Source organism: Arachis ipaensis, chromosome B01 (assembly GCF_000816755.2).
Source record: "Arachis ipaensis cultivar K30076 chromosome B01, Araip1.1, whole genome shotgun sequence".
Taxonomy (NCBI): Eukaryota; Viridiplantae; Streptophyta; class Magnoliopsida; order Fabales; family Fabaceae; genus Arachis; species Arachis ipaensis.
Window position 1 is genome coordinate 119,876,359 of NC_029785.2, and position 10,903 is coordinate 119,887,261.

The 10,903-nt window shown below is 30.6% G+C and overlaps 1 protein-coding gene and 1 long non-coding RNA gene across 5 annotated transcripts; both read left to right on the forward strand.

Annotated features, from left to right (window-relative positions):
* On the forward strand, nucleotides 352-1,020 carry LOC110272254. The gene is made up of 3 exons (XR_002363363.1): nucleotides 352-371; nucleotides 582-674; nucleotides 754-1,020. It is a non-coding gene; the product is annotated as an uncharacterized LOC110272254 (long non-coding RNA).
* Nucleotides 6,353-9,714, forward strand: LOC107619342. Of its 4 annotated transcripts, none has more exons than XM_021124271.1 (5): nucleotides 6,353-6,807; nucleotides 7,406-7,470; nucleotides 7,538-7,943; nucleotides 9,080-9,390; nucleotides 9,473-9,714. In XM_021124271.1, exons 3-5 carry the CDS (start codon nucleotides 7,566-7,568, stop codon nucleotides 9,603-9,605), a joined length of 822 nt encoding a protein of 273 aa, XP_020979930.1. In that variant the 5' UTR covers nucleotides 6,353-6,807; nucleotides 7,406-7,470; nucleotides 7,538-7,565; the 3' UTR covers nucleotides 9,606-9,714. The 4 variants fall into 4 exon arrangements, with proteins under 4 accessions (XP_020979930.1, XP_020979926.1, XP_016177098.1 ...); XM_021124267.1 differs by having other exon boundaries at nucleotides 6,354-6,807; nucleotides 7,406-7,436; XM_016321612.2 differs by having other exon boundaries at nucleotides 6,359-6,807; nucleotides 7,406-7,943; nucleotides 9,497-9,714.

A 10,903-nucleotide genomic window follows, 5' to 3' on the forward strand; every position in this document is an offset into this window, starting at 1 on the left:
CGACTAAAATAAGGGGCTGATATGCTCTGTAGTTAGTTCTTCTTTGATATATTTTAAGTCTCTTCTGCCTTATAATATTTTCATATTAAAAGAAATAGTGGGAGAAGAAAAACTGGTAAGAAAAAACAAATGAAGAATGGGTTATTTAACTGTAAATTTTTATAGTTATGTTTTCTGTGCTACTATGAATGCACTTCATAGTTATCCCTATAATTATATTTTTAAGCCTATATTTACCTATAAACATGTTTTACATATAATTTTAACATATTGTAGGTTATAAATCTGGTGGCACTTATGATGACACGTGTATTTAGTTTAGACGTAGGAATGAAGATCCAATTTGCTGGTTCATGCCTGCACATTTTGCAGTAAAGTTATCCCTATAATATTTCTAAATTATTAGTTCATATTTTTGTCTAATAGTTTGAATGGATATACTAATTTAAAAGAAGTTCTTTTTTTTAGACTAAACCATGCTATGTACTCACACGAGTAAAGTGTATAATTAAATTAGCAGTTCAAAAATAGTTGTTAAATTGAAAACATCTTTTCATTTAACAATATTTATTTGTATGCAGTGATATGCTTTAAGCGACAAATATACACCGGCAGAGGTTATCTTTGATTTCCTTGGAGCATATATGTCACTGAAAATTAGCCACGTCATTAGGGTATGAGTGACCAATTTGTTTTTCATTAATGTACTATTATATTTTTTTAGTGTTTATAATGGTTTAAGGTTTATCGCAGGTGTTTATCCCTATCTGTGAGGAACTACATTGGTATTTGGTTATTGTTGACTTTACGAGTCGTCGCCTAATCATATTGGATTCACTGTCTTGTGTCGGAAAACATCAACAACGCAAAAGGAACGCAATTAAAGTGGTAATTATTTGTTCTAAATCAGTACTCAATGATTTAGAATCACTTAACAACTTAACAATTTAAATAACCATTTGTTGTAACTAGTACTCTTATTCAATTTAACTCATTTACAATTCACTTTTTTTTGTGTCATGAATTTACTCTTGTACAAGCAACTTATTTAGAAGCGATGTTAGATGATCATATTTTTAATGATAATAAGTCTAAAGTTATAGATTGCTCCACCTTTTGGCCTATCACACCTTTTGGCCTACCCACTCAAAAAAATAGATCGTAAGTCTAATATTTAATTTTTTCTCTTAAATATTATTACTTGTTCAATAGTTTATATCTTATATGGATACAATAACTATTTGTGGAATGCTTTATATCTTAGGCATGACAGTGGAGTTTGGGTGACCAATTGGATGAGAGAATGTACTTTACAAGATGATTTCAATATTCAGGTCATATTTATAACAAAGTATTTTTAACATAATTTTTTCAACACACTTCTAATTAGAATTATATTGTTGGTGCTCTAAGCAGATTAACGACTCCACACGAATGAGACTTGCCGTGGATATGGTTTTAGAGGAGTACAACGATTTGTATCTCGTAATACAAGAAAATGCTTGGCAATATAGGACCAAGGTGGAAGGGAGCATGAAGACATTTGGGAATGAGGAATTATCTTTTTAGATATTTTTAATATTTTTTTTGAAAGACAAATTACTAAGCTATGTTTCATTAGTTTTTACACTAATTTATCTTTCTATATATTACAATTTTATATTACTAGTTTCCTTTACTTTATCGGTTAATATAAATTATTCATAACCTATATATTTTATTTCCGTAAATAACGATGATATATATAGAGAAGAAAATGTGTTTCTATTTTCTTATTAAAAAACAGAGAAGGTGAGTGCAATATATATACAATTTATGTAAAATCTACTACTCATTAAATCTTTTAAAATCTATGAGATTTCTAATGACTAACAGAATTATGATGACTCACTATTTTTAGAATAATATATGAGAATAGAAACATGTGATGAAAAATAGTAGTAGAAAGGAAGGAAATGCTGATTATGTTTTTTGAGTTTGTTTTTGGATATATGAAGATAGTCGATTTAATATGCCCCCACAAGCTGAAGATGATATAGGTTAAGAATTTTCAATTTGAAAAGATTAGCATGAAACGATTGAGTGGAGGAAGATTTGATAAGGATGTCGGTCAATTGTCGAGAAAAAGGAACTGAAAGTAATTTCATCACACCCGCTTGAACTTTTTGTCAAACAAAATAACAATCGATCTTTGGATGTTTGAGAAGGATCCGCATTGCAACATTGTGGTGAGTTTGAAGGAGAAGCCATGATCTGACTAAGCTGCTGGGTTTGCAAATTGTTTGTTTCTCATCAGAAATTCCAACTTATCACTAAGACAATAATCAAATAAAGATAATTGGATAATGAGATCAAGGCATCATTACAGTACTAAGAACAAGCAAATTACAGAATGCCTCGTTGATTTTATGATTCCAAGAGATATTCCAGATCTTGATTCTTTCGTTTGTTTTGGTAAAAATAATAATCTGTTGGCCAGATTTTTTCTTGGATATACCAGATTGCTAATTCATATCACAAGATAACGTTAAACCCAGATATTTGAATAAAGATTTTTTCTTATATACAAGTCAATTGGAAATTTGATATTTATACTTATTTGAATTAAAAATCACTATAAAGATAATTTTTTCCTTGATATTTAATAAAAAGATAAATTAAAACTCCTAATTATAGACTGATAATTGACAAATAACAAAATAATTTGTTAAGATTAGCTTTGCTAATAACTAAAAATTCTATCTGAAATAGCATTTTTCTCATTGATTATATATGCATATAGTTTCCGTGAGCAGTTGAGCACCTAAATTTGGTTCCATTGAAACAATTTAAATCATAGTTCATTTAAACAAGAATAAGATATTCAATTAAGAAACTTTGCTTGGCTAGCTTAAAGGGGTTTAGCATGATCTCCAGCCACCATAAACTCATTTATTGATGGCCAAGTTGACCCTTATATTGACCACCTTCAAGCACCAACACTACTGAATGTTTCTAATGTTTGTGAAATCAAATTTAGTTTCAATTTAAATTTAAATGTCTCAAAAGTGATACAAAATAGCTTACTGAAAACAAATTATTGCTTTATAACTATACTGTGTCGAAACTATAATTTTAATCATTAAGGAAACTATATGGTATTAAAGAAATCCTCACAAAAGATATGGTAGGAAACTGATAAATAAAACAATGTTGCCTTCATCTATATTATTTGTATGACCCTCAAAATGATGAAGTGGTTTCATGAAGGAGGAGAAAATCATGATGATCATAGAAAAACTAACATGGCTTTATATCTACAGAAAGTGATCATATAAATTAGTAGACTTCCACATTTCATGGTTCTTCCTTCTTCAATTGCCTCTTGTATTCAGTCCAATCAATGCCTACAACACAAAGAACACACCATGATCAATCAAGTTTTTTCTCTGTGTGTTCTTTGTGTTGTAGGCATTGATTGGACTGAATACAAAAGGCAATTGAAGAATGCAGAGCAATGGAATGTGGAAGTCTACTAATTTATATGATCACTTTCTGTAGATATAAAGCCATGTTAGTTTTTCTATGATCATCATGATTTTCTCCTCCTTCATGAAACCACTTCATCATTTGCACTTGTATGGTGATCAATTGAATGTTTCCTTTAAAACTATCAAGAAAAAACATATTTAATAACAGAAGTTAAACATCATTAATACGTTATCAGCTATCAATCAAACCAGCAGCCAGTAAAGGGCATATTATTTTTAGAATAGAACAATTAAGAATATGATGATCTTAAACATCTAAACTCTACTTGCAAATAATTAAAAAATTATTGCCATACATGCACACAATGACATAAATACAGCTATGCATGTGCATAAAGATAATATATTACCTTAACCGAAATAGCCTCCTGAAGCTTCTTGTAGAAATATGTATTAAAAAAATGATACTTGGATAACGATCTATTTGCCAAAGATGCTTGCTGCTTCAAATATCTAGCAAAGTGAAAATGTCATAAGTAGAGATATTAAAAGCTAACATCATACTGCAGTATGGTTCAAGTTTTCAATTAGAGTCATCCAAAAGATCAAAAATAGCACATTGGTTTACGAATCAAAGCAATAGTAATGACAGGTAGAAAACTCCAGTAGAAAAAACTAGTGGAGCAATATCAAATTTCTTGGTGTTACACACACAAGGTCAAAAACAACACATTGGTTTAGGAATCAAAGCAATAGTAATGACAAGCAGACAACTCTGGTAGGAAAAATTAGTGGAGCAATATCAAATTTCTAGGTATTATATTTGGCTACACACACAGACAGACAACTGAACTTAAAGACTAAATAGTTTCAGTAGTAAAAAGAACTATAATTTATTCTATCAAATATGCAACGATTTTGCTCTATTCATATACATCTCCACCAAATCACATCCTATGAATATAGATTAACAAGAGAAAGAAAACACAAACTACATATTTCACTTCAAAATAAGGAGACAGGGAAACAGATTATCAACAAAGCATTTGCTATGCAGCCTAAAAATTGGAGAACATACAGAAGCAGGGCACGGCAGTGGCGGAGGCGTGGCGCGGCGGCGGAAGTAGGGCGTGAAAATTTGTAGCAGAGGAAGAGGATGAGGATGGCAGGAATTGAAGTTGGATGAAAATCCTAGCTGCTTCTCTTCTCTGAATGCCCCTGTATCTGAAATAAAAAAGAAAGGGGAGGGCATAGTTAGGATTTTCCAAGAACTCTAAGGGAAGGGGAGAGTGAGGGAAGAGTTAGGGAAGGAAAAAAAAGGCTTCAATCTGGTTGATGCTCTCCAAGAACTCTAATCTCTCTCAGTTTCTCGTACCCAAAAAAAGGGAAAGGAAGAAAAGTTAAAAACCAATAAATTGAGGGGTCAAAATATAATTAATAAATTTTCCAAACAAAATAGAGTATATTTTATAATTATTTTTATGAAGGTTAATGATACTCCTACAAAAATGTGGGAGTAAGGAATCCATGGCTCTAAAAATGATGTTGCAAAAAAAAAAGTAATTGTAGTATGAATATCTTTTAAAAAAATAGCATCAAACAAAAAATAAAATAAGATAACATTAAATGCTGATAATATTTGTATTCGTGATAATGACAGTAGAAAAGATAACGATAGTGATAAAGTATGATTACACACTAAAAATAGTAAAGGTAAGAGTGATAATGATGAGAATGAAAAAGGTGGTAGACTGGTAGTAGTAGTGGTCATAATTGATCATATTATTGAGATCACAAATAAAATTCCACAAAACTAATTTTAGTTACTATTTAACGGATTTTTCAATAAAGGATCGTATTATCCAAAAATAAAAAAGGTTGAGAATCCAAATATTTTTTTTGGGGCAAAAAACGCCTTGTCTATCATAAAAATGAATAAGGACGGGGTTGAATCTTTATTCTTAGACTAGTTCAAAGCTTTTCAATATGCACAAATATAACTAGAATAGAGTCTAAATAAAATAGTGTCAAAATCTAGAATTATATGTTCTTTGTCATTTTTAATTGTATTAAAATTAGTAAAATGACAATTAGATTTTCAAAGGTTTGACTTTAGACTAATTAGTATTTGAAGAAAAAAAAAGTATCAATTAAATCATTTACGATAGTAAATACTAGACATAGATGTTCTTCCGTCAATAAATAGTACGAAATGAAATGAAATTGCACATGTATTTTATTATTTACAGTGATGTGTGTTACATGAACATAAAAATGATGTAGTTTTAGACAATAAAACATTCATTATCTTTTGAGTTTTCATATAACTCTTATAAACTACTCTTTATTTACCACAAATCCTACCAAAACATGTGAAGTTTTTCTCGTAAAATTATTATATACATTTAGATATTTCATAAATAGACACGTCATAATAGTTAACAGTATATATAAGTATCATACTTAAGTTTTATATAATAAATAAATAAAAGGATATAATGTGTCTATCGTTTATTACTTTAAAAGATCAAATTAGTATTTTTTTTCAAAAATTAATTAGTACGAAGTTAAAATTTTTAGAAACCTAATTATCCCCTTACGATTAAATTCTTATTATACTTTTCTCTTACCATAATGTATTTAAATTTGACTAATTTGAATTAAATTAGACTAACTCTATGAAGGGATAAGATTTTTTTCCCTTTTATATATCCTTGAATGATAAGGATATTTTTTATGAGTTTTGATGTCACTTTGATTACACACTTTGGGCTAGGTTCAGTTATTCTAATTCAGATTTTAATTATTCTTTCCTAATAAAATAGGAATATTGTACTTCTCTTAATCTAACATTTTTTAAATATTATTATTTTGTAATATTAGATTTGATTGGAATCAGAATTTGAGGCTCTGAACCAAGTCCACCATCAATAATCAATATGATGATGATGATGAATATTAAGGAATGAAAGGTGGACCCAAAAATGGCTTTTATTTTTCTTCTCTAACAAGAAACTTTGCTGGCAATAGGTCTGGATGATGATATGCATCTCAATATCTCATGGTATGAACTCATTGAAGGAAATGGAAATATATCAATCTTCTTAGGGAATATCAATTACTACATCTTTATTCCATACATGTGACTTAGCTTTTGATTCACTCCCCCACTTTATTTTTAATTCCCAATGAAATCTATGCACACACAAGAAGACACCATCTTCATGTTCAAACTTGTATGGTCTCTCTTCCTAGTGCACACAGAACAGAAACATTGGAACAATGAAGAAACATTTATCAGACATGAGAATGTTTTTGCTAAGCGCACTAGTACCGGGTAATTAATTAGAACCACAATTCATTTTCTTTGATTATTTTCTTGTTCTTTGTGTTTGTTTATAATTTCTTTTTTTTTTTCATTTATTTTTAAAATAAGAGTTTTATTAATTTGTACACTAAGAAGTAAAAACATATATTAAGCATACTATAAAAAAAATTTATTATTATATTTTTAAAATATGTCCTTAGGAGACAAATTAGTTAAATCTTTATAATAATAATAATAATGAATAGTTTAACAAGTAGGACAACAACAAATCTCATCAAGTATACTAACATGGAAAGTTATTATACCATAAGTTCTGATAACACCCTTCACTCTCCGAATCAATGAATTTTGGTAAATCATTAATAAAAATCGAAACGAATCTCGGATGAGCCGTGTGCTAGGATTAAAGCTATCTAAATAATCTAGTGTTAGTTTAAGTTTAAGAAGATTGGATTTTTCTCTTTAAATTCAAAGGTTGATGCCCGCATGTAACTCTAAGATTTTCCTTTATTTGCACATGCATGATTGTGACTGAAAAGTCCATTCAATCTGCAGTTCTTCATTTTGCTCCTATGATTCTTACTCACTACACTGTGATTGTGATTAGGTTCTAATAGAAGTTGATTGAACTGATCAAGGTAACAAAGTAATTGACAATTTTAACTTTCATGGGTAAGTAGTCATTTTCACCATGCAATTTTTTTGTCTATGATCACCAGTCTTTCATTTTCAAATCCAGTGACAAAAGAACAAATCTGAGAAAGGTTATGGATTCAAAAGAGGGTCATGGATTTCTCATAAGGGAGTCTCCGGTACCGGGGCGGCGGGTGTGTTCATTGAATGAAGCAAAAATTGTTAAGGATTATGATGTGCCAGAGCTTGTTGTTTTTCTGTATGAGGATCATAAACAGTTTGTGAAGGATATTTGCATTGACAGAGGAGATTCAACAAAAGGAAAGTGTGTGTTAGGAGAATGTAGATTGGATCAAAACACACCATGTTTCTCTGGCTTCAAAAGTGATTCATCCAATTCAAGTAGATCAGAATTTACACCTACATGCATTAAGGATGTGAATGTGAACACAACTTATGAGAGTTCAAGTGAACACCCCACAAAGAGGAAGACGTCAGAGGCACTAGGAGAGGTTAGAAATGTTAATTCTTATGTTTGGACACTTAATCTCTTTGCTTAGGAAGAGTTTATTTTTAATGATATTGCCACCTAATAAGACTATAATTATTCTGATATTGGTATCTATGTCTTGTGTTCACTGATTTTGATGTTTTTGTCTTCTTTTTTTTTTTAATCATATGCCAAATATAACAGTTAGATAATGAGATATCCATGTGAAATAATATGTTAGCAGTTCAATTAGTCAGATTATGTACTTAAGTCTGTTTATTCGTTCTGTTTTTATAATATTTTTTCAATTCATGTGCTTGAATTTTAAAAATATGCAATTTGATTCCATAATGTTGTTAAACAGTGTAAAAAATACCTCTATTTTTCATAAAAGAATAATTTTAGTAGAAATAGGAGATTTATGTGCTTAGAATTAGAAGGCAGTCTACTGTACAAACATCCTGCATTAAAACAGGAACTACATTCAAATAAGATAATATAAATTGCTTAAATCCGTGACTTAAAGATCACAAAAAGACAACTCAACTATTGTTTCAGGCTCTTCTTCTAGTTTGGAATTATAACATATAAAATTCAAGTATTAACTTCATATTCTTGTTAAAGGTTGGTGTGTTTTCAGCTTGTACACGTGACCTAATGCATGTAAGTTTCTTAGGGAAAATGTTGAATAATGAGGAAAGAGCAATATTCATCAGATGGTTGCTATATATCGGACACAGAGCAAATTCTGCATTTCAAAGTGTTTCACTTCAGCTAACAATATTTTTCATAATTTCACATTCTGTAACATGATACTATAATTGAATAATATATTGATAAGGATAAATCATCCAAAGTTATAAACTCTGCAATAAGCTTCTGGCATAGATTTGTCATATGCTAAAATTCACAAATAAAAGAAATATTCTCCATCATCACACTCTACTTTTAAATCAAAACATTCAATGTTCAATGGTTTTGCTACTATCATATAGTAAATAGAAATTCAATATGGATTTGGCACCATTAAACAATCTAAAAATTCAGTTCATGAAGGACTAATAAAACAAACTCTACTTTAGTCATAAGAATTAATAAGGGTATCTCATGAACCAGTTGTTTTACATTGTTCTTCCCTCTGTCTTTCGAAATTCTTAGATTTTCCGAGACGATGAGTTTTCGAGATCTTTCAGTCTCAAGCATTGGCAGATGAATTCATTCTCAAGAACAATTAGCAGCAGAAAGGAGTATCCACATTATGCAGAGTATCAACAATTTCCTAAAGCCACAAACTTGTCTACTATTCCTCCTATAGGGAACTTACAAACACTAACAAGTTCAGGAAAAAGCTTTGATCTACAAACAGATAATGATCCAGATGAAACTTCTTGTGATACTTCAAAATCTGAAATGGCTTCTCATCAATCTAATGACAGCAGCATAAGCAGTAACTCATTCACTTTTCCCATGTAAATATATTCAGCTTTATCTTCTTTTTTTTTCAATGATTTAATTAGTTCCTCTTCCACAATGCAAATAACTTGATCATAGTTTTTGGCTTGTGCATGAAAACAGAATCTCCCCAGAATGGAAGGGAAGCCCTGTGAAGATGGTGAAAGCCGATAGAAGACTGCCGAGAAAGCGTCGATGGCGGAAGATATGCTTCCCCTGCTGCAAATTCTGAGCACTAACATTTGCGGCTAACAGAGTAAATTATATCAAATTGTGTGACATGCAGAAGATTTTGATTTGCCATGATATCATGGAATGCATGTGATAATGATAACAATTCCTTATGCCATATCATACTGATGAGTAAAATGACTCAATAGTCAAGTTTATGTTTTGAGATAATGACAACTCAAATCTTTTATCTACAAGATGTGGATTTGAGTTGGGAAGATTGTTTTTTACATTGAAGAAAATATAAAATAAATAATGAGTAAATAATCTTTTTGATACCTAATCATTTGTCCAAAAAGTCGTTATTCTCCACAATTCAAAAACTTTTAATTAGTCTCTGTCATCAAGGAATTGATCTAAACAATCTCTGTAAACAATGACCTGTTGAGATATCAGAAGCCGCTTAGACCAGTTACTTGGATGATTTGGAATCAATTAAGAATATTCAAATTGTGAAGAGGTACTATGTTCTTGAGACAAATGATCAGGACCGAAAAAGACATTTACTAGTGAATAAAAGAGTAAATGTTTATGCCATCCCCACATATTTGCTGAACTACTTATGCATCCTTAGTCTGAAAACAATGTTGCTGCAATTATCTGAGCTGAAAATTCATATTCTAAATTTTAAGACAATGTTGAAGAATGTATGCAGGACAATGAATATAATACAAGTAGAAGCTGGTCCAAATAAAATGCCAAAATAATAGTATTAGTCCGGTTTGGTTGACAAAAAAGGCACTTATTAGGATTACGGGTGTGGCACGAAAGTGAATATAAATGGCAAAGATCGTGGGAAATCTGATGGCACAATATCAAAGCATTTCTAAACATGCAACGTCATTACAATTCACAATCAATTATGATCATCATGCAATGCAATGCAAGTTGCAAGTTGCAAGTTGCAACAAACAACAAACTCTTTTCTTGGCCACTCAAACCTACTCTGACCTCACACATCAATCACCATGTACATTACACTGTATACATATGTATCATCATAACAAAGTTTTAATGGTTCACTTCAGCATCATAAAACAACACAGTGGATTTGAAACTGAATTGGGTAAGGGGGTGGGGAAGCAAAGACATTAATGCTGCACAGGAGAACAAGTTCAGACGTCAGAGGTTTGAATAGGGCAAGTTAAGCATTGAAAACTACACGCCAAGAGGAAAGAAGGACCACAAAATAAGAGAACGTAAACATGATATATGATAGATTACAATGACATCGTTTGATCTATATAGCCGTCCTCAATCGGATAAGACTTGCGGGTAACAAAAAGTGGCCATGTGGCT